Genomic DNA, 23,231 nt, shown 5'->3' on the forward strand with positions numbered 1-23,231 from the left:
GGCACCGGCCTGGGGGCAAGCCCTGCCCGGGCCGCGCGAGGGGCGTCCCGGCGTCTGCTGTCAGAGGCACTTGGCCCCTTCCCGGGGGCGCCCTGGGCGGGGGCTGTTCCCCTGCCCTCTCCGCCTGGGCCGCATCTGCAGGGCATCCTCCAAAGCCCTTCTGCCAGCGCTGCAGGGACTTCGTGCGCCGGCAGCAGGATGTGTGCGCTGGGGCAGCGCCCCGGGAAGATGAACCGGTGCAGAGTGAGCTTTGGACTCTGAGCGCGGCGTGTGACCGCGGAGCAGCCCCGGCCTGGCCTGGCCGCCGCGGCAAGGGCCTGGGGCGTTTGGCATTTCTGAAAACCACTGTTTGGTGCCAGGATTGTCTCCCGGGTGTTAAGATGAGCAGTGTTTTTTTCTTCGAGTCCCAGGTCTTGGAGTCCTGGGATTATACGGGCTCCTCATTTTGGTTGTTTAAAGTACACTTCTGGCCCTTACATGGCAGCAGGAGGTGGCGAACGCAAGCCCCGACAGGCTCCAAAATCAGCAGCAAATAGGAACCTGATGTTTACCGCTCGTTCAAACGGTGCGATTTGGAGAGGGAGCTGACTTGTGCTTCTTGACTTTTCCCTTTACAACCGACTGGGACTGCTCCCTTCCCAAATGGCCCGGCGCCAGATGGTGAGGGTCTGCCACCCTCTAGTCAGGGCCGTTTGCAGACTTCGTTGAAGGATCCCTCTTGCTCGGGAGTGGTGACCGCTCGCGAGCCGTTCCCCTGGCTGGACGCGGCATAGGGCTCTAACCCACCCAGTGCATCGGTCAGCTGTTGTTTTCAGAGGTGAGATCTGCAGTTCCCTTGTGCTGGTTGGTCGCATGAACCCCCCCCGGGGGTCGAGGAACCACTGTACCACTTCCAACCAAACCCTGAGTCGCGTAGTTGCAATTCAGTTCCTGCTGTTAGCGACCGAGGCCGCCTGCTATTGCTCCCGGGCCGTGTTTGGAGGCGGTGAATAACTAACTGCTGTGCTGTGAATGGACAGGGGGCAGGGGCAGCTGTTCTGCTTGAATGTACCGTTTCCTTTTGGTGAACATTTGAACTTTAAGACTTTACCCGCCTCGTCTGATACACTGTGTCTGCTGCAAAGTGTTTCATTTCCCAGCCTCCCCAACCTGGGGGAAGGCAAATTCACTCTCAGACTTGAACAAGCCTTGCTGCTCCATCTCCCCTCTGCTCCCACCCAGGCAGTGTGCAAACAGAGGGGGAGGGGGGCAGGAGACGGGGTCCTGCCAAGTCCTGAGAGATCAGCAGAGAGGGCCTTTGCTTTTTTGCTGGGGCTGACAGCCATTTTTCCCCATGCAGAAGCACTTCCCCTCTTAATCTCCGGGGTGGCTGGCATGCACCGGTGCCTTTCCATTGTCTTGCTCGGGGGGGATTAAAATAAATCAAGACGGTCCCTGCCCTGGAACGGTCAAGGAAGCAGCAAGGCTCTCCTCCGGCTCCGGACTAGCAGCCGTTTTCCTCGGGACCCACAAATCTGTCAGCATTTGCCTACCGACTTCCGCTCCACTTTACCGGGGGGCGCGCGGGCTGGAAGGGAAGCCCGAGCTGCTTCCAGGATCGCAGGCAGGCAACTTTATTGTTCCCCCTAGCTGTGTGCTGCGTTGAAGGACAGGGGAACTGCAACTCGCTTTGCCTGCCGTGCTGGCCTGTTGCATTCGCAACGCACGTGTTGGCTGCGCCGGCGCCTCCAGCCCCCCTGGAAATGGCCGTTTGGTTTTGATCAGCTCACAGGCACACTAGTCCTTGGCAGCTGAGCTTCCTCCGCCGCGGCCAGGCCTCGGAGGTCTTCGCCTTCTCTTTGGTGCGTGTTTGTCTCCATGGCCGGTCAGCCACGCTTGCTGAAATGGCGTGCGCCTGTCCTCTCCCCTTCTCTTGCACCTCTCAGCTCGTGCAGGAAAAGCCAGCGAGCCCTCTTACCCAGCCACCAAATAGGATTATGCCCATTTTGGGGAAGTTACAGCCTGTAGCTTCGTCTCATCTCAGCCGGCGGCAGAACGGGGATCCGGGGCCCGGTGGGCACAATGAGGGGGCAGGACTGATCCTGTCCTCCCCCCCTGTTCAGGAAGCTGCCCTCTTTTAGCCACCCTGTTTGGAATAAATGCGCACCTTGGGGGGTGGGGGGCGGGCTTGTTAAGTGTTAGAGGCCTCCAGGACTGTGACCCTTTCCTCACTTCCACATCCCTCCCCAGGCAGGGAAGGCTGTCAGCTATCAGATGTGGTGCACCAGCAAGCTCAGGACGTCAAGAGGCCACTTAAGCGAGAGCTTTTAATTTCCTCCTCCAGGATACGCAGCTTTCAATCCTCTCCAGGGCGCTGAAGCTGCTGAGTCCTTGAGGCGCTCACATCACGTTGCCTGGAAGGGTTAAATCGCTGCGTGTTGCGCACTTGGATATTTATTTTTCCAAGTGTGCGTCTGCTTTACACATTACTGTGTTTTTCCCTGCGATGCAATTAGAGGCGTGTTTGCTTTTTGTTTCAGCAAATACTCCGCTCCTGACCCGAGCTCGGGCTGGGGCACACGGGGCCTTGCTCTTACAGAACCAGCTTGATTGTGCTCGGGGAGGATGCCCTGCAGGGACATTTGGATTGAGAGAGCGGTGCAAAACATGCCGTCTCCCCCCCAGCTGCGTGTGGATTTGGGGGCTGGGCTGCTTAGGAAGCAGTGGGCCAGCCACCTCCTTGCCCCCTGGGGACGTGGGAGCCCCTCCTACCCATCCCTCTGAAATGCCGTGCCCCATGCTAAGGTTGCTGTGCTCCCTTCGGGCAGGTAGCTCTCCTCCCCGTCACAGCCCAGAGGTGCTCCCCTGAACCCCTGCCACCATTTCTACTGCTATGCTGCTGTCCTCCTCCCCAGTGCAAAGGTCTGGGAGGATTCCCTTTGAAGCCCGGTCCTCGGTGAAGTGTAGGCACTCAGTTATGAGTGAAGCCAGTGCCTGGGCAGCATTGCCAGCCCCTTCCCAGGTGGCGGGCGAGGGAGGAGGTGTCTCCATTGTTCTCTGGAGGAGCTTCAGATCTCACCCTGGGGCTTTTCTTTTATATCTGCAAGACAGGCTGGGACCTGACTGGGGGCCGATTCCATTTCTGTACGTCTCAGCGGGTATGTCCACCCTCCCTGCGGGATGAATGCACCGTGGAGAGACGCTCCTTGTTCTCCCTGGGAACCGGCCCATGTTTTCTTAGCCTTGCCTCTTCCTATGTCTTTTTTTAGGTGTCCTGTGGGCAGGTTCCACATTTATTCAGGCCACACACCACCCTTCGGTGCCGCTATTTGAGGACTCGAGGACACAGATAGAGCAAACATTTCCAAACTTGTCGAGTCCCGGAGCAGCTTCATTGGCTTTTATCTTCTGCGTTGAATTGTGGTCACTGGATTCTTTGACCTGAGAGGCCCCAAGACCTGCATGGCTCTTAGCACAGCGGCACGTGGGGACTGTGGGCGTTGCGTGGGTACAAAAGTGCTCCGCTAGCCGAGTGTGAATGGTGTGGAGGGCATCTGTAAGCAGAGCGAGGGCCGGCTGTTGTGGCACTCTGCTGGAGAAACTGGCTCCGGTACTGGGAGCCATCAGCACATTCACTGGGGATGAGCAAGAAGGACTGGGCAGAGGAAGGCTCCCTCCAAACCTTCACCCCTCCCAGCTCTGAATCATTCTGGGCAAGCGTGGGTTCACTGTGAGCTTCCAGCACAGAGTGAAAGTGTCCTACACGGGCTCGGCTCCTCGCAGGATTTTCTTCTCAGCTCTGATAGCTCTTGGAGGTTGGAGAAGGCAGAAGGACAGACCTGGATGTTTGGCTGCTCCGTTGGGTAACAGGATGAGGGGCAGCTCTGGAGACCACAGGACACAGAGGTCTGCACTGAGCACCCTTTGAAGCTTGCCTGTCCCTTGCATCTACGTGAGCAAGTGGGGCTGGGATACAGCGTGCCTAGAGAGGGCTGCTTGCAGAAGGGAACAGGTGCCCGAGATCAGCGTGGGATCCTCAGTGGGCACGTGACTGTGAGTGCGCCCTAGCCTGTCCAGCTAGGTGGTTCAGTCACAGCGGCCCCACACGGGTGCAGGGTGTATGCGATTGTGTCTGCGGATGTGGGAGGGCACATGGAGACGCGCATGTGTGATCCGGTCAGTTTTTAAGTAGGTATCTGGGTGTAATTGGGCCAGTTATTGTGGCCGGGTCCCTCAGGGGTACTTATGAAGATTTCTCCCCTAGCATTGCCATTTCTAGTTGTTTAAAATCTTGCCCTAGAAAGTAAGCTCTGGGGCGAGCGAGGCCAGGAGCATTACATGAGGCTGACAGCTCCCGGCACTGAAGGAGGTGAAGGGCAGCCTTGTTCATGCTCCCTTTGGAGTGAATGATTTTGTGTTCAGATTCATATAAAAGCTGTATAAACAGTGGGAAGAGCCACATCTTTGTTTGTGCAGGTACTAGCGCTCGCTCTCCTGGCTTCGTCACACCTTGCGTTCCCAAGCCCTGGAGGCAAGGGAAAGCCATAGGATCTGGGACGTGCAGTGGGTAGAGGCAGAGCTTCCCTTGGGGGGGAAATCAGGGTGACCGCCCCAGGCCCTGCACTTTGGGGGGCCCCACGGAGAGTGCTGCACAGGACCCATGGACAGCAACATTGGCACACGTCAAGGGTGCCATCACGTACCGCCACGTCGCGCTCCAGCCGCTCGCCACCTCTCCTTCCCCCCCCCCACAGGCTGATATGCCCCGGGCCCCGCACACCCCTAGGGTCGGCTCCGGGTGGAGGTGGTGGGGTGCATCCTCCAGTCTAGGTCTCTTCTTACGGGTGATGGGAGCGGGGCAGAGATCTGGCTTTCAACAAGCAAAGGACTTGTGAGTCCCAGGCTTGACTCCCTTCCTCTGCTTCCCTTGCATGTACACTGCAGGGGCCTGGCTACATAGGCGCTGTGCTTGTGCATCTTGCTTTGTCCCTGCAGGTCCTGCGTGGGGGCCTGACTGGCCTCCTGCAGACAGGGCACCTTTCTTTGTGCCGTCCTCTCTCTCTGCCCCTGCTTCTCCCTGTGCTTTTCTGTCCAGTGGAAACTGAGCATCAGCCAGGCCGTTTCCTTTCCCTTCCAGTTCTCTGCTTAGCACGCCTCGTTTTTTCTCGGTGACTTTCTCTGGCATCAGTCAGGGGGACAGATCATCGCTGGTGACTGGCTTGGGTGAGTCTCCCTGGAAATATGCTGCCATTTAGCTTGGCAGGGTGCTGCTCCCCTTGATTCAGCCAGAATGAGCCATCTCTGAGGTATACAAGGAGGATCGTGCGGGGCTTTGTGCCAGCCCTGACTCATGGTGCAGGAACTACTGCTCCTCGCCGTGCTCCCCTCACCCTGGGAGGACCCTGGCAAAGCAGAGGCCTCGGCAGAGACATTCCTCACCGGGCCGTGCTCCGGGGAGCATGTGTGCTCAGTAAACGAAACCACTTCGAGACAGAAAACAATTTCCAGAAATACCAGGGGGTTTTCCACCAAGTATCCTACCCCCACCCAACCCAGTGTCCGAGCACACTGCTGAGCAGAGATAAACCTGGCATCAGCCCGTCGAGTGCCGGTACGTGTTCTCGGTCTGTGCCAGCGGGCTGTGTCCTGCATGCCAACTGCCCAGGAGAGCAAGGCTGCCTTTGAGCGAGATCCTCGGGGTTTGGACGGCACAAAAGCTGAGTGCCAGCTGCGTTCGCCTTTCCCCTCGGGCTCTTCAGCAAAGCACTGCTTTTTAATAGCGATGCTTAACGGTCAGGTGTGTGTCTGCAGCGCCTTCCATTCACAGGACGTTCGTGGAGTCCCACGTTCCCGTCTGCCGTGGATCTTAAATACCATTGCCCATGACTCGGTGGCAACTGCCTCTGAGGATGGACCGCGGCAGCTCTGTAAGCCAACCTAGTAAAGCAAGCTGGGAGGTGAAGGATCCCCCCCGCCCCGTCTCACGAAGATGTAGGGGGCATTCAGGAAGGCAACGTGCAATGAGCTGGGAAGAAATCTAACAGGCCGGTTGCCGTGCAAAGCCATCTGGGGTCATTCAGGACTGGGAGAGGTTGGGACATGAATTTGTTGCTACGGCAGAGTCCACGTTGCATCTCAGAAGAAGGACCGAGCAGTTTCCTCTGAAGTCCACTGCTCAAGTGGTTGGCTAGGGTCATGCTTTGGCTCCAGCCTCTCTCCCTTAAACAGGTGTTGGGAGGGCTAAGCGAGTCCATATGGCTCCGAGGAGCAGGCCAGGGCTCTGACCTGCCTGCGGGAAGGACTGGCACCAAAAGCAGGGCACCTGTGATGTGCTGCCTGGAGGGGCTGGCCCCAAGACTAAGAGTCCCCGTGGATTTGGGTGAGTGCTGCTAGGAACACGAAACGGGAAGGGGTCTCCAGGCCCAGCAAGTCCAGAAAGCTGCAGAGGAGCCCCTGGCCCGCCTGCCTTCGGCTGCTCCCGCTTGCCTAGAAAGCCCTTGAGAGGGTGACCGGACCAGAGGCAGGTTAGCAGGATCTGTACCCACATCCCTCTTAGCATCTGCTGGGAACAAATGGACCCAGTTATTCCCAGCGCAGCCTGGCTCGCGGAGGAGCAGGGAGGCCGAAGCGGCGCAGGCTTGTGGGCCAGGCCTCCACGGCAGCCGCGCTCACTCGGCTCGCTCGCGGCGGGGCTGACCCCGTCCTTGGAGCGCAGCGCTGAGCCACACAGGTTCGCAGCTGCCCGCGTGCAGCTGGGACACTCTCGGCTTTTACTAAGTAAATCTCCACTTCCGATGGCGTTTCTGTTCTTGGCCCGGCCTGTTTGTTTTCAATTTGGTTGGTTTGCGTGCTTCACTTTTGGAATCAAATCTGCTTAAGAGGAAAAAAGCCCAACAAGCAGGAGAGTCTTTTAACCCTTCTGTCTCCAGACCTCCCCGTCTGTATACGTGTGCGGCAGCGCGGGCTCGCGGGGCTGGGACTTGCGGCTGCAGGCACCTGAGTTAGGACTTTGTTCCATGTGCAGTCGAAGAGTCGCCGATGCACCACGACCTGAAGTCCCTGTCCCTGGTCTGGCCGAGCTGTCTCCACTTACACCAGTATCGCTTTACGAATGGAGTGGCTTCTCTGTGAAGACGCCCTCCCTCCTTGGGAACCAGGCACCTTCCTTTGGACACTGCTCAGCTCCAGGGATTGGCATTGGTGGGCAGGGTGCCCGGGGTGCACTGGACTGGCACAGCTACTCCTTCCTGCGTGGGGGGCCTGCTGGATGGCCCTGCGCTGGGGGGTGGGAGGGGTGGAGAGGCTACAGGGGGAGCAGAGCAGAATGCCAGCGCTGGCCCGGACAGGAGAAAATAGTTTCCCTTGCAATACGGGCTGTGGGGGCCGAGGGAATTCTCCTTGCACAGCCACTCAGAAAACAGCTGTTGGTTGAAAGAGATCTCCGGCACATGTTAACCTTGGGTTAGGAGCAAAAATGCTAATGTATGTAACTTAACCCATTGATGCCAGGAGTCTGGGCTTTCCAGCCCCAGTGAGCTGGAAACTAAAGCACAGAAGCCAAGTCCCGAGGCTGCAGCTTTTTCACGTCGCTTCAGAGTGATAAATGCGCTCGAGAGGGACAAAACACGTGTATCCCGGATGGGTTGGAGGGGTCCCGAAGGGTTGAGCCGGAAGTGCCGCATGCACTCCAGACTGAGGAGGCCTTGCTGTGTGTGCAACAGCATTTCATCCCCCCTTGCAGAAGCAGAGATGAGGACTGTACCTGCGGACGGGGAGACGGGATTTGGCGAAGGCAAACAGACTTCGGAGGAGTGCAGATAATGTCTGTGTTTGCGCCTGTGTTTACCTTGCTGTTATAAGGCTGTTCAAGGACATTTATGACCAAATCCTTCCCCAGTTAATCCCCAAGGTGGGTAGAGCCTCTGCCTCCTTGGTGCATGTGTGCGATTTACTTAACACAAAGATGATGGTGTTCACTTAGGCGCCTTCGTGGTGGAGCAGCACCTGGCCTTTACTGTCCTGTTGGAGTACAGGGCCCCTCCTTGCATTTCTGTGGGGTAGCATTGTTGGTGTGATGCTGGTGTCACTTGTGATCCTTACTGTTCGTGGGTGAATATAGTTATGTGCATGTTTCCTGAGGAGCATAAAGTGCTTTGGGAGCAGTGGGATAGGAGCAAAGGGTCTTGTGAGAACAAGGAGGCAGAAAAACTATTTTCAAATGTGGGTGCCATGTTTAAGCACCAGGAAAGGACTGATCACACTCGCAGGGGTGGCGATTTAGGCTGGGCAGGAAACGGCTTCCCAATCCCAGGAGCGTTTTCAGGATTTCAAAACATTTCCTCATCCTAACAAAGTGTCCAAATCTCAGATATCTTTGTGACGCATCTAACCCTAAAGCAGTACTGGTTGGGGGCCAGCGAAATGCTTCGTTTTGATCCCCCTGAATCATTTTGCTTTTAACCTTTCCGAAGTATAATGGGCTGGAACAGGCTGCCAAGTGAGGTGGTGCTCTCTCCTACCTTGGGGGTCTTCAGGAGGAGGCTGGACAGATATTTGGCTGGGGTGATATGATCCCGGTACCCGTTCCTGCCCGGGGCAGGAGGTCGGACCTGATGATCTGTTTGGGTCCCTTCTGACCCTAAGTACTACGATAAATGAGCTTGCGTGTCTGAGTGAAGACTTGGGACAGTCACTTGAAACCTCATGCCTCAATGATTTTTTTTTTTTTTTTCCCAAGTTCTAAAACATATTTTTGACATTGATGGAGCCAGGTAATTTGTTCAGCCAGACTCTTTCCTGCAAACTGTGGCAGTTGCACTGAATCGGCTATTTTTGTCCCCAAATTTCTGTGCAACTTGTGCTGAGCACCTGCCAGCTTCAGGGCGGTCCAGGAGAGACGCACCTGTGACTCCAGGGGCTGCTTTAAGGTGCCAAACCTTGGCTTTGATGCCTGGCTTTATGGCCAACACTTGCCAACTTGGTTGCCTAGAACCTGAGTGAGCACAGCCGGAAATGTTGCCGTTTATGGATTCGCTGTGAAGGTCACACGGTCACTTTATTACTGAGCACTGGAGATGTTTTCTTGTACAGCATATGGCATGTGTCACCCACTCACAAAAACAGCCGCAAATACTCATATTTTAAATCAGAGCGAGGGGGCTTGTTGGGACCCCGAGGCCTACAGGCCTGGGTTTTGACCTTTGTGTTTAGCTTAGCTTGAATTGTGGTTGAGGCTTGCATCTGGTGAAGGGAGCAGATGGAAAAACACAGTCCCTGACTTGAAATGAATTGGGAAGCTGGCTAACTAAATTGAATAAATATAGCCTGGGCAAAAGAACAACTGTCAGAGCAAAACGGATGGCCAGTCTGTAAGGGCAGGAACCCTGGACAAGACCTCATGGACTGGCCATCCAGTGATGGTGCATCGGTTAAATCTTGGGGTGGCGAGCACGTTGTATGGCTTGTGACTACCTACAGTAATAGAATTGTAACTGCTGTGGTCATTTTGGCTTTTTGATTTTGAACTGTAACTGTTAGGGTTTAATACATTTGCTTCCAGTTGAGAACAGCCGTCTCTTAATCTCCATACCTGGTACAAAACCTGTAATAGTGTCACGGGACGTAGGCTAGAAATAGCAGTAACGTGTTCCTAAAGGTGCAAGCAGTAAGTGAGCAAACAAGCTTGCTCGACTTGTGTGAGTGCCTGGGTTGGCTGTGTTTTAACCTCCGGTTGTTTCTCTCACAGTTTGGAGGCCCCGGGAGTTTGGAAGAGAAGAGCGAGCGAGCCCCAGCTTGCGAGCGGGCCATCCCGAGCGGAGTCCCCATGGAGTTGTGGAGCCCAGTTGCCAACCAATAGCAGGAAAACTGGGATGTTTACCTGGAGGTCCCTCATCTTTTGGGCTGTGCTGGTCACAGCCACACTGTCCACCGCACGGCCAGCACCGACTCTGCCAGACCAAGGTAAGAGGAACGGCACGACACTCCTCCACTCTCCTCATGCCTGGGGCCTCTTGGGCCTTTATGAGCCTGGGGCTAGGGACGAGGAGCCTGGCAGACAAAGCCCTTTTAAGGGAGGATGCCTATGAAAGGAGGCAGGTCTGTGTCCCCCCCCACCGCCCCCCTTTCTCTGCAGTTCTCTCTGGAGTGGTGATAAGATACCGGGTGTCCTTACTTTCTGACAAAACAAGCACAGCCTGTTTTGAAGTCCTCCAGTGGGAACAAGATAGGCAAGCCTGTTGGCTATCACAGTGAACCAGCGGGGTGTGAGAGCGTGAGAGTGCACACACTCTCTTGTGTGATGCAAATGCATGTTCACCTGCAGAAGCGTCTTGGCCAGACAGGTTGGTATTCTCTGCAGAACGGGGCAAAGGGCTTGAAGAATTGAAACCAGCTTTCAAAGTGTTTGGCGGGGGGAAATCCAAGAGCAGGGAACATTTCATAGAAAATGAATGGATGAAAAGAATGAGCCCAGTAAGAAATTTCAGCCAAACTCCTACCAGGCAAGGCCCTCCGGGGTGTCTCCAGACTGGTAAGGGAAAGACTCGCTGTTTTCTGGAGATGGATTCCTCCAGTTCAGTTGGATGAGCTGCGGGCAGAGACCAGCATGCGGCTCCTCTCCCCTGCAAACGAGAGGCACCTTCCCTGCCTCTCGGGGCTGGTTGGGTTGGAGGCTCTGGGCGAGTGTGGTAGCCTTTCCCTGCCTGAGGGCTGGGTTAGAGGCTAGGTCTGGGCTCTAAGCGAGTGGACATGTGGGTCTGTAGCCTGGCCTGAGGGTGCACATGGTGGTGCAGGTGGCGCAAGTCAGAGATATCCCAAGATGAATTGACCCATGTGTCCTATGGCTGGATTGTTTTGTGCATTGGATAAATCCTGATTTCTGCAGCAGCCCCACTCAGTCTAGCGCTTTGGCCATGCCTGTTATCCACTGGCTTCGAATGGCTGCTCTGTAATCTCCAAGAATGAGCGCTGACTCGGCCAGTTCCTGCAGCAGTGGTTTCTCAGCCCCTGAATGGCGTTGGCCTGGGGCTGGAGACCACATCCTCCTACCCAGAGCTTGCCACTTGGTTTTAATCACCAGTGCACAGAACTGGCTTGACTCTTGGGCTGTGCTGCATTGCCACAACCCCTTCCAAGGGCCTGCCAGGAGCAGGGAACAAGGGCCCTGGTAGCCTGCTTCTCTCTGGCAAGGCCAGGAGGTGGTTGTTTCACCTCCATCCCAGTCATTTTCTGGATCCCAAGGGGATGCTGAGGTGTAACGGACATGTATGACTGGCCCACACAAAACCATACCAGCCTGGGCCCTGCAGACAGCCAGCCCCCAAACATCCAGTAACGTTATAGCATTTCAAAGCAGCAGTCTTCCCCCCGGTGAGGCAGAGAATAAACAGACTGGTCACCACTGCACAGGATTTCTGACGTAGTGCATTTTGGTTTTAATTACACAAGAATGTCTGTTTTGTGGGGTGTTTTTTCTAGTTAAGGCTTACTCTCTCCACTCCTCTGCCTCCCACCCAAACCCCAGGGTACTGTGGGATTGGCATCTGCTGGATGCCAGACAAAATGGGCTCTGATTGTCCAGAGCAGGCCCCGGTGCTGACATGTCTCTGCAGTATGGACTGTTGGGTCAGTGACTGGGGTGTTTGTGGCTGATGGCTGGAGGTGGGGTATGGGGTGCGATGGGCAGGGGGGCTGGTGGCGGCAGCGTTGTGCTGGAAAGGCGGTGCTTAGCTGTGCTGGAGCTTTCAGGCTGGTCTCCTTGGAAGCGAGCTGCGTGCCAGTCCCAAATGTGGGGATCATGAACGATTGGTGCCTCCCGAGACTTGGGGGGCACCATGGCAGCGAGCAGGGACTGCCCGCAGCAGTGGCGGCAGCAGGGGGAGGTGGCCAGCAGCAAGTGGGGACCGCCCACAGACACTGCCGGTTGTGTCAGTGGCAAGTGGGAGTGAGTGGCGACCACCTGTGGGCAATCTCGGAGGGGTGGGGGGGCATGTGCCCCCTCCTCCCCATGCCCTCCCTATGCGTCGAGTACGGTGGAGATCCTCACACTGAGCTCCAGTGCCCCCTCCCCTTTGTCTCCTTCAAGGATCCCAGATGCGAGTGGGTTCTTGGCACTGGCACGCAGACTGGTTTGGCCCCCGTCTTTCCCGGGGCAGGAGCTCTGGAGCATGGCAGAGTGAGACACTGTTCCCAGGCCGCCTGCTGCATGCGGGAAGCTGGCCTCGCAGCTGGAGGCCACCTTTGCCGTCACACAGCAAGGCCCAGCAGTGTTGTGAACGGGGCTGTATGGGAAGCTGCTGTTCACACTTCTCAGACCCAGCCACGGGCCGGATGAAGCACAGGCACAGCGCATGTGCTGGGCTCGGGGTGACTGTCCTGTCTTTGCCCTTGGACCAGCCATTGCATATGGATGACCATGTTAACGTTCAGACCTGGCGGTTTATTTGTCACCCTCCTGGGCCCAGGCTAGTTGCAGTTTCTCTCCATGTGTCTGCAGGGAAGGGATGCCACGCTAACAGCCTGCAGTGGGGGCAGGGCAAGGCGGGAGGCCACGGGGCTCTCGAGCCTTTGAAAGTTTAATGAGGATTCCAGGAAAGCTCCCTCCTCCTCCTCCCCAGGCCCCCTGCTCCCTGCACGGCATTGGAAGAAACCATTGAGCTGTAGGTTTGCTGTAGCCAGTGGCCCAGGGAGAGGAGCTGGGCTTACTCAAGGGCCGATAGCACCTTCAAAAGCCTCCTCAGCCCCAGGCTGCGCCATGGTCGCCCTCTCACTGACACAGCCATGTACAAAGCCCTGGAGCCTGCCTTGTGCTAGGAGGCTGCAGAGATTGTCTCCATCCAACCTGGGTGCAGCCAGCACCCTGGGAAGCAGAAGCAGCTACATCTAGCCAGGCCCAGCTGCTGCTATGGAAAGACCCTAAAATGCCCAGCTGGATGGGGGGACAACAAAATCTGCGTCTCGGCACGTTTCACTTCCCGCTTGCAGATAAAATGTTGGCTCCAGTCTCTGCCAGGGTGAGCACAGGGAAAGCCAGCCCTTTTCAGGGTCACCTACAGGGTCTTTGCTTTTATTGCTGGGGTCTGATCAGTGAAGCACGTTTGGACAAAGGGTGGCTGCAGGGTAGGATACATGTCTGAGCGATGGGGATGAAGCACAGAGGTCCATGAGGCTATAGCAGGAGCTGCTTAGTCCTCTGGATAACCTGGCTGTGCATTCAGATGCCAGCAGAGGGACTTAGGCACCGATTTAAAAGCCAAGCCCCAAGGCCTCTGGGTTCTGCTCTCCATTTGGGCCCTGGCTTGCTGCACGGGGTGGAGCTGGGTTGAATCCTGCCTGCCTCCCCAAGGAACTGGGCTTGCTCAAAAGCGTTTGCCAAATGGCTTCGGTTGGGTGTGTTCTCACCATCGCTGCCACTCCGCCCCAGCAGCGGTGGGACTGGAAAGGCTCCCAGCACCCCGGCAGGAAGAACTGCAGGCCACACCATCCTCCCTTTTCGTGTGTTTTACCTGGCAGGGGAAGCAGCGTGACCACGTAGGCGAGCTCCCCAGGGTAATTGTCTCTGATATGTCCTGCATAGGAGGTCTATATTGAGCAGATTCTTTTTGATATTGGGTGGTGGAACCGGAGCGTGCTCCATCCACTCCATGCATTGACCTGGTATTGCAGTGCTTCCAGGACCGGTGCAAAAAAACAGAAAAAAAAAAAAAAAAAAGTGTTTTCCCTGAAACTGCTGCCCAAGCTACAGGAGGAGCCATGTGGGGCCAGGAGGTGCTGTGCAGCCTGCCTGGAGCCTGGGGGAGGCCACAGCAGCCGGTGCGTGCTGGCTGCTAATGGAGATTGGGCAGTCGGCAGGCACCGTGGCGCGGCCCGTGTTTCAGCATGGCGGTGCTGTGTTTTACGGCCTCAGCCGCTGCAGTCTGGAGAGCGCAAGCAACTGCGTGTGGACCAACAGCGGCTTCCCTGCGCTGGGTTTTTGGCTTGCTCCCATCGTGGAAGCATCTCAGTTGCTTGTCCCCAGACTGAGCAGTCTGCGGTGCTTGCCTGGGAAAATATCCATCTAGTGCTGCTGCTCTTCTCCCTGCACAGGGCTGGGTAGGCAGAAATCGCGCCTTTGTCCCGGCTCTCTCCTCTCACTGCAAAATCTGCAGCAAATACAACACTGATGGGCACTTACTGCACTTTAGAGCTGCCTGGGTTGGGAGGTGGTAAAGTGTCTTGTGCACAGGGAGAGCCAAGACGGCTTGTCTCCCTCACAAAGCCAGCCTTTGTTTGCAGTTCAATGGGAACCTGCACAGCTCGCAGAGGGGAGGGTTTCTCCTACGTGCCATTGTCCTCCCTGGTGTGTGCTCCCGCCTCAGCCATTTCTCTGGCCCCAGGGCCTGGCTGCTCTGTGTGTTTAAAGTCCATCTAAGGCACCTACCGAAGTGCCCCGATTTCTGTGGCATTGGGCACTGTGCGATTCGGAAGCACCGGGCATGAGCATTCATTGTTCGGCCTAGTACGGACCGACCTGTCCTTGCTCTGGAAAGCGGCACGGGCAGAGAAAGGATTCCTGTCCCGGCATTACAGGCTGGAGGGGTGAGAGTTGAGACCTGGACCCCAGCCCCGAGTCCCAGCACAGGGCTGTAGCCACGAGCCGCCCACTGCCCCTGGGGAGCTCCAGCACCCTGGCCTCCTCGCCTTTCCCCGATGGTCTGGGGCTTCACTCCTCCGCCTCTCTCTCAGCCAGGTAGGGGTGGCAGGGTGCACAGGACAGGCTGTAGGAAGGGGCTGAGCATGGCCAGGGGCCCTGTTTGCTTGCAACCCTGCACTGCCCTGCATGCCTGCCCAGGGTCAGGGGTATAGTCCTGGGCCTCAGCACCTCCCTCTGATGCTTGCCCAGAGGTGCTGGGGGCTTGTTTTCCCAGCGGGCCACCAATCTGACTGTTCAGGGCTCCTGAGGCCATTGGCACCAGCTTCTGCAGCAGCTGGGTGCATTGCTGCCCCTCAGGGTGCCTTCAGGGACCAGCACCTTGCATGGAAATGTCCCAGGATGGAGACCAGCTGTCCCTTATGCAGTATCTTGGCTGGAGGAGCAGCATGGATTCCCCCAGGCCTGATGGTGCGGCCAGCAGAGCATGGCCCAAGGAGCTCCCGAGGCCGTGCAGGCAGGATGCAGCGAGCTGCGGTTTGTGTCTGGGCCTGTGATTAATGGCTGAGCTCCAGGGGAAGAAGAGTGTGGGGGAGCCATTATCACACAGTCATGCCCAGGGGTCAGAGGTCAGACTTAGCAGCTGGGGCACTGTTTTTACAACTTGCAATTCCCCAGGCAGGGTCAGGGGGAGAGGGGCCGAGGGATCAGGTTTAGAGCAACAGCAGTGAACCTTCAGCAAGGGCCCTGCACAGGGACTCAAGGCAGTGCAAACCAGGCTCTGCGAATGGGGCACTGTGCCCATCTCCCTTGGATGGGCACAAGGGAATTGCTGTCATGCAGGAGAGGGCTTGCAGGGAAGGGAACAAGCAAGGGGCCTCTCAAGGAGCTGGGAACATGGAGCACAAGCTGTTCAGGTCTGGACCCCTTCCAGGGAGCTCGCCGGGCCCCAGCCCTCCCTTTCCAACTACAGCAGGGCGTCTGCGGCTGTGAGTCAGTACTCCAGCTCCTGGCTGCCCCAGGGCCCGTCAGCCGTGAGTCAGAGGCAGGGGAGATCCCCGCTGTGTGGCATGGACCAAGCCGCACCTGCTCTCTGCAAGTCGGCTTTCAATCATTCCAATTGCAACAGCAAATGGCAGCGCGTCCCTCCGCTCCCAGAAGGGCGTCCTAGCTCCCGGCTCTCCATGGTGCCATCCTGCGGGCCTGTGTTAGGAAGGGGAGCAGAATGGCACGGAGGGCATCTGCTGCTCCCTTTCTCCTGCAGCTCCCTCTTGTCCTGTTTCGGTTGGCTCCTCTCCTTGTCCAGCCGGGAGCAGGCCTTGGGTTTGCAGAGGCTTCGCCTGGTTTTGAGGTTGCTTGGTATCTGCGTAACCCCATGTCCCTGGCTCTGCTCCTCCTGCCACAAGCCTGAGTGACTGATTAGCTAGGGGCCGTGCAGGGAGGGGAGCAGTTGCCTTCCCCCACTGGAGCATGGATTGGCAGGATCTCCCGCGTGGCCTCTGGTGCAGCAGTGCCACGAGCCTGGCTTTATGTCCATGCAAGACTGGAGTGAAGCCATTGTTGCCAGCGGCCTGCAGGACACAAGACCCCTTTGGAGAGCAGCTGGGATGTCCCCGGAGCTGGGAGTGCAAAGGATGTCTGGATCCAGCTGGGCGAGGCGGCAGGGAGCAGCACCCTTGCCCCCAGGCTGCCTGAAGGGTGTACACAGCAAACTTGCCCACGGCACAGCCCTCACATGCGGGAGGCAGCCTCCACCCGACAGAGCAGGGGGTTGGCCACCCCCGACACGTGTGCCAGAGCGTGGCACGTGAAGGCTTTTTGCTTCTCGCCCGCATGCCAGGGAAGGGGCCCAGGCTGCACGCCACAACAAGGATCAGCCAAGGTTGCGGGTGTTTGGGGCACTGCTGTCCCCTGCTCCAGAGCATCCCCGAGCCTCTCCAGGTGTGCCGTGAGCCTCCTCGGGGCTGTTTGCTATGTAAAGTGCCCCCATTTGCAAGTGCCACATCCGTTTCCCTCGGGCCTGTGGCTTTTGCCTTTGTGGTCCTGTGAGGTCTCAGCAGCTTCTTAGCCACGGGGGGCTCTGGATTTCCCCAGCTGTCTGGCCTGCTCAGGCACACAAGAGCCCCCGAAGCTGAGCCAGGGCAAGGGGCAATGCCCACCAGGCTGAGCAATGCCCAGAGAGCGTGGCGGGGACAGCTGTTTGGGGCGCTGCGGCGTGGGCGGGATGATAGGGACCCCCCTTCCCCTGCCGCAGCAGTGCAGCCAGTTCGCCATGTGCATCGCTGGCGGGGGGGTGTTGTGAGCAGGGAGGGCCCCCCAGCCCAGCGCACAGAGGCAGGCTGAAGGGAAAAAAGGCCAGGAAGGGGGGGAAAGGAGGAGAGAGAGAGAGAAACTTTTTAAATAAGAAAGAAGCCAATCCCCACATGCCCGGTAAGCGCTTCCTGTTGGGATTAGCAGAGCTGTTGGGCATGTGTGCGCGCTTTTTCTTCAGGAAATACCTTTAGTTAAGCCCTGGTGGGGTTGCCACAGCAACGGGCGAGAGGACCTGCTGATCTAAGCCATTCAGCTCTTTATTGTTCCCTGCATCTCTTTGTTGGCTGCTTTATTGCAATCAGTCTGGCAAACACAGCAGTTTGCGGCGTTTTGTGGCCGGCTGAATGCAGGATTTCTCCGTTCCGACGGCCGGGCCTGGCACCGGGCCCATTTGCATGCAAAACCCTTCCAAAAAAGAGAGAGCGAGAGAGAGAGAAGCCCCGAGGGCGCATGGAGAGCCGGGCTGAATGCTGGAGGGCCAAAGGTTAATCTGCGCTGCGCCTTTCCCTGCGCTCTCCTGCCATGCGTCTCCCACGGCTCCAGGTGCCGGGAGCTCGCTCCTCTGCCTTTGAGGTTGGCTGGGCAGGGGGTGGGAGCACAGCTCGCCCCCGCGCACCCATCCTCCCCTCGCCCGGGGAGCCGGTGACGGTTATATGAACCGAGTGACGTTCGCCATCTGGCTCCAACTCGCTGGGCAAAACGCCGGGGTTTGCTCCCGTTTCAAAGCTGGGAGTCGGGCCATAAACCCGCTGTGCAGGGCAGGGCCGCCACGTCCCGCGTGGACTCTTGGGCTTGTTTCGAAGCGCGTGTCCTTCCTCCCCCTGGGGCCACAAATGCCCCTTGCAGGTTTCCCCCCGAGGCTGCAAACGCTCCCTAGCCCCAGCCTGGGCCCTGAGCTGGAGCTCTCCCCCGCAGCCAACAGACCGGGAAGCTCAAGTTACACCCGCAGACTTGGAGTAGTTTTTAAGACAGGTTTGCATTAAGGAGAGCGCACTGGAGCCCAGCACCTGGCTGCTTTGGGCCTTCTCTAGCTACAGTCCAGTTGGGAGTGTGCAGCCTTGCCTGAAAACTAGCTTTCAGGCCCTGGATCTCCCCTGCCCCTGGCGCGCACAGCTCACGGAGGCTCGCTCGCTCCTGAGCCGGTTGGGCACAACGCAGAGCTTTCTGCAGATGGCGGTTCAGGAGGTGCCGCCTGGGCGGGCTCGCACAGCCAGGGCCCACGCGTGGGTTGGGGGGTAATGCTCTCAGACTCGGAGAGCCTCCCATCACTGTAAAAACTGCTCGAGCCCCGGAGCTGGGAGGAGGACCCAAACCACTGCAGGACATAATGCAGCAGCCACCTCTTGGGGCACGGTAACACTGCAGCACCCAAAGCGGGCACTGCCTCTGGTGCTTGGTAGGGGATTTAGGGCGGGCGGATTTACTTGTCTAGGGAGCTGGCCAGAAGAGAGTCCCTGCTGTGGCGGAAGGCTCCTTCAGGCCCCTGGCTTTGCGCCCCCTCTGCACACCGATGCTACAGGGCACTTAGGAGCAGCATGGATTTTTCTGACCCACCCAGCAAGCTGCCCATGCCTCCAGCTCCATAGCCATTTCGCATGCGACTCTGAAGACCCAGACTATCCTTGCTGGGTAAGGGGAACTAGAAAGGGATGTGCTAACCCAGGCTGATGTTCTCGAGACTGTATATTTGGCTTCAAGGACATGTTTCTTTCCCCAAGGGGCAGTAGCGCTCTGCAAGTGCCCTGGGGGAGGTCCCTGGGCTCCGAGGACTCGGGCCTTGCTTGTAAATGAGTTGCTGCCGACCAATGAGCCCGGGCAGATAGGAGCACCTCTGAACATGTGTGCTGGGCTGCCCAGCCAAGAGTGAATGGAAAGGGGCAGGGTGGGGGTCCTCCGACTGGCATTTCACAGGAGCACCGTTAATTCAGCTGCTCTGCCATGGCTCCAGGCCTCCCAGGATCTCATTTGGTGCCCCCCCCATGGCCCTTTCCTCCAAAACAGAGCTGGGTCTGCACCCGGCAGTGCCCTGTGCGTCTCCCTGCTCCTACATCTCCCTAAAACCTGCAGGTTGCTTTTAGTGGCCTTCTCCCTGGGGCATTAGCATGCGAGCGTGCAGTTCCTCAAGAACCTTTCAGCCTTGCTGGGAAGGGCCCACGTCACGTTTTCAGCACCTCCTGCACAATAGGAGGAAAGACTGAGGTCCGGGGAGAGCAGCTGGGAGTTTGAGGTTTGTTGCACCCTTGGCAGAGGGGGCTGCTGGTGCGCTGGAGAGCGACCTGAGCAGGCCGTGGCACTGGCTAGCCGCCCTCTGGCTCTGCCCCCAGTGCCAAGGGCCACACCTGTGGGCTTGTTAGGTTACAGAGCAGGAGTATTTCTGAAAGCCATTTCAGGAGCTCACCTTAATTAATATGCACCCAAGGCAAGCCAGCAGCGCAGCTCATATCCCTGGCTGGTGCCCGGGGAAGGGACGGGGGCTCGGATGGCTCTGGCGGACGAACCAGCAAAGTACCTCGTCTGGGGAGCTGTGGGCACACACGGTGTCTTTACAGGGTGGCACCTGGTTGGAGCTGCAAGCGTGTTGATGCTCACATAACCAGAGCTGAGCTGGCTACAGGGGAGCCCAGGGAAATCTCCTTCCCCCTTTTTGCCCATCTGCCCCACAGAGTCCTGCCTAGGTCCTCTGACCTGCGCTCCTTGAACCACGCTGGAGCACAGCACAAGGGTTCTCGCACGTGACCTCCTCGCACGGCGGTGCGTACAGTTGGCTGCGTGCCCAGGGCACATCCAAATGCCCTGCACCCCTCTTTCAGGGGCTGTAATACTGTGTTTCCGGGGAGGAGACTGCCGGGGGGTGAGGGATGAGAATACGAAGCCGCTTTGGTGACAGAGCTGTCCTTCCTCCTGTGCCTTCAATGAAGTGGCCTGACCTCATGGGATTATATTGGTCCTGAGGCTCTGTCCCAGCTCCTCTGCTTCCCATGGGGTGAGTTAACCTGGACATACTCATTAGCCTGTGAATTCATTTTCTGCGGGTTCCCACCATGCCTTGTTGTCAGCCTCCCTCCTAAGTGCTGGAGATGTGCTTTGGGTTAGCAAAGGGCAGCATCCTGCCCTGGCCTCTGACTCCCCTCCCTCATCATCCCTGGCTCAGAGAGAAGCCCTGTCCATCACGTCCTGCCTCTGCACCCACGCCTCTTCAGTAGTTAATGTAAAACAGCCTTCGACTTTAAGGTGATGGAGGAGGGGCTTTATTGACTTTGAAATAAGATCTGGCCAGGGTCCCCACGCAGCCCTCCTTCCCAGTTGCAGAGCTGCTCCGAGGAAGGGGAGAAGAGAACGGAGAAATCTGAAAGCAGCCTGTGAAATGCAAATCCTCCATAGGAGCCTAGCCTAGCGAGAGGTGCTCTCACCAGCGCCCTGCTCACGTGTGTTCAGACCATGCCCCTGCTTGTGGGATGCTGCCCGTACCGCTCTGGACTCAGGTGCAGCAGACCCACCGTCTCCAAGTTGTGCTGTCTCCAAAAACTTGTTTCTCCCCCCACAAAGCGTCTCGGTGCCAGTCCTGCAGGGCCAGCTGAGCCGTACGTGGAGACACAGTGCCTCACCAGCAGCTTGCCCCAGGCTAATGCCATGGCTGGTGAACTCTCTCCCTTCCCCGAGCCAGCAAAACCATGCAATGACTTGGACTCGCTATGCTCTCTGGCCTGGAGCACCTTCTTCCTAGCTAGAGGTCGACTCATGCTGGCCCACTGCTTTCTTGGAAAAGACATCTCCGACAGGAGCTGGGAACGTGAAGTCGCCAGCGATGCCCACTTTGAATCTCCCAGCAGACCCGCAACTAGATGACCGCACGTAACTGCAGCTGGCAACGCTGGAACAGCCTACGAGCTTCAAGAACGAACCCCAGCTCCCCCTCGTCTCTCCGCAGATGGCAGGCGCAGGGCTCAGTCGAATGGACGTGGCATAAAGCTAGCCAAAACCGGACTCTATAAGGAGCAGCCGCAGCAAGAGGGTTACAAAAGCACAACCGTCAGGGTTGGCTCCAGGAGGACTGAGTACTCGCCGCTCTTCCTCGGCACCCAGGAAGGCCGTGTGTTCTTGGCAGCTCTGAAAACCAGGCCACAGGCCGCTGCCAGTTATTCTCCTGTCTAAGAGACAGTCTGCGTGAGACAGGCAGGAGGGAAACTGCCCTGCTCAGTCCACGCTCGGGGAACAGATTTGAACACAGTTTAGGAGCGAAGGAGATAGCTGGGGGTCCTGCGCTATCTTGGCATGGAGTATTGTTCCTTCGGTTTGCTCTGTTTCTTGCTTCAATCTTGCTCCCTTTTAGAAAGGAGATCGGGGCGGAGATAAAAGAGCACAATGATGCTGAGTCCTCTGGGGCCAGAGTATGGAGAGGTGTGGGAAATCCCAACTGTATTGTCTCTGTCCTGCAAGGTGCCTGTGACTAATCATTTGAAATACAAAGCTACTGAGAATGCATATTTTATGAGGCTGTAAGAGACCAAAGGAAGCAAAACTTGGAAAAACAAGACTGGTTTCCCTAATCACTTAGAGGGTTGATGTCAGGCTAGAACACCCATGTTAAAAAACCTCGTGTTAGGGATAAACGGATAACACACCAACACACCCTGTCCTTGAGTTTGGCATTTACAGCACTGCAGTAGAATGGGGAAATGTGCCCCAAAAGCCTCTTTTTGCTTAACAATTAAAAAAAAAAAAAAAAAAATCATGGAAGCATTTGGGCTGTTCTTCAGTTGTTTTCCAAAACAGCCCATGCAGGCCAGAAATAAAGGAACGCCTCAACAAAAACCCCCACGCAAACATTTTCTTAATAGCAAAATATTATTAGCATCTAAGGTTGCCAACTGCGTTTGCATCTATTCTGGGAGGTTTCTGGAACGCCACCGTGCCCGCGACACAACATGAACATGCCCACGTGGTTGAGTTTATCGGTTATGGATTACGGTGCATAGACTTTACATCAGGAAGGCAAACGCATATGACTATTACATTTAAAAAAAACCCACTGGACTGCTGTATTAATCAGATTCAAGATTTAATATTTATTTTAATGACTGCCTGATCATTTCATCTCCCCGGTGACTCTCATCAGTCTCCTGCAGAGTTATATCCAATTCCTAGAGACTTCAGGGCAATCCTGGAGGGTTGGCAACCCTATATAGCAGGGGAGGGCAATTATTTTGGGCGGAGGGCTGCTTACTGAGTTTTGGCAAGCCATCAAGGGCCACGTGACAGGCAGCCAGGGGTAGATAAATATTAATTTTCTAAATTTTTAGGGGCCCCGCGGGCCAGATAAAATGGCCTGGCAGGCTGCATTTGGCCCGTGGGCCATGTTTTGCCCACCCCTGCTATATAGCATCACAGTGGAGCCAAAATGGCCCCAGCTGAGAAGGTCAGGGCCTTACTATTCAAAGTGCTGTACATGAATGTGGTGACAGGCTCTGCCCTAAAACAGGCCAGACAAATTAGGGTCTGTGCATGCCAAATTGCTCTAGTTTAATTAAAGGTATCATTGTAAACCCATTCATCAAGACCGGTGCACATGTTTCTTGTCAATGTTGTTATCTAGGCTTAACCGAAGTTTACTAGGAACCAGTTAAATCAGAATCATTGTGCAAAGAAGGAGTTGCACCAGTAAAGCTATATAGAACCATAGGCTTAAGTTTGGTTAAATGGGTGCAACTTCCTCATGCATATCATCTAGTTAATTAGTTAGGCCTGGGTTCAACTAGTACAGCTTTGTGTATGGACCCTTAAACCAGCAGAGCCAGTTCTGAGCTCTGGGGTGTGCATTGATTTGGCTAAGCTGGTTCAAGAGCGTGTGCAGGCAGGTTCAAACAGTGGCTGGAGAGCTGGGAGCAGGACAAAAGGCTCTGAGGTTGCAGCCATGCGGGCTGGTGTCAGGGCGGTGCCAGTGGGGCAGTTCGGGGCCCCAACTCTAATGCAATGAGGTGAAACAGTCTGGAGCAGTCTCAAGGCTGCTGGGGCGTGGATGTCCCCAAACATTGACACGGCCCCCAAAAGGCAAATGTGCTCTGGGGGCCCATGCCAGAACCACTAGGCCATGCTGCCTCTCCTATGAGAACATGGGAGTGGCCAGCGGGTGGCAAGCTCCACGCACCCCCAGGTGCAGTCTGAGTCCTGGAAGCGGGTGTGGACGCCTGCAAGACCCCTCCTTGCCCAGTAACACTGGGCAGGTGTGGTATTTGAGTGGGCATCTCCCTTTCCCATTCAGCTTCCACAGCACAGCAGTGGAGATGCACATGTGTGTGTGTGTGCATGCACATGC

The 23,231-nt window shown here is 56.7% G+C and overlaps 1 protein-coding gene and 1 long non-coding RNA gene across 8 annotated transcripts in view; one reads left to right on the forward strand and one right to left on the reverse strand.

The window, feature by feature from the left end:
- Positions 1-3,254: 3,254 nt before the first annotated feature.
- FGFR1 (fibroblast growth factor receptor 1) overlaps positions 3,255-23,231 on the forward strand; it is a 50,448-nt gene continuing 30,471 nt past the window's right edge. For 6 of the 7 annotated variants that reach the window (XM_019546085.1, XM_019546084.1, XM_019546087.1 and 3 more), the window contains exon 1: positions 9,725-9,939. In XM_019546085.1, coding sequence (XP_019401630.1) covers positions 9,849-9,939 — 91 coding nt within the window. In that variant the 5' untranslated portion in view covers positions 9,725-9,848. Of the gene's footprint in view, positions 4,033-9,724; positions 9,940-23,231 lie in introns of those variants that run through there. The other variant, XM_019546088.1, reaches the window with a different exon arrangement.
- Positions 4,046-13,472, reverse strand: LOC109317417. Its single transcript, XR_002103045.1, has 3 exons — positions 12,283-13,472; positions 9,042-9,047; positions 4,046-4,056 (listed from the first exon to the last, which is right to left on the reverse strand). It is a non-coding gene; the product is annotated as an uncharacterized LOC109317417 (long non-coding RNA).

This window comes from Crocodylus porosus, unplaced genomic scaffold, assembly GCF_001723895.1.
Source record: "Crocodylus porosus isolate Cpor-Errol unplaced genomic scaffold, CroPor_comp1, whole genome shotgun sequence".
In the NCBI taxonomy this organism is placed as follows: domain Eukaryota; kingdom Metazoa; phylum Chordata; order Crocodylia; family Crocodylidae; genus Crocodylus; species Crocodylus porosus.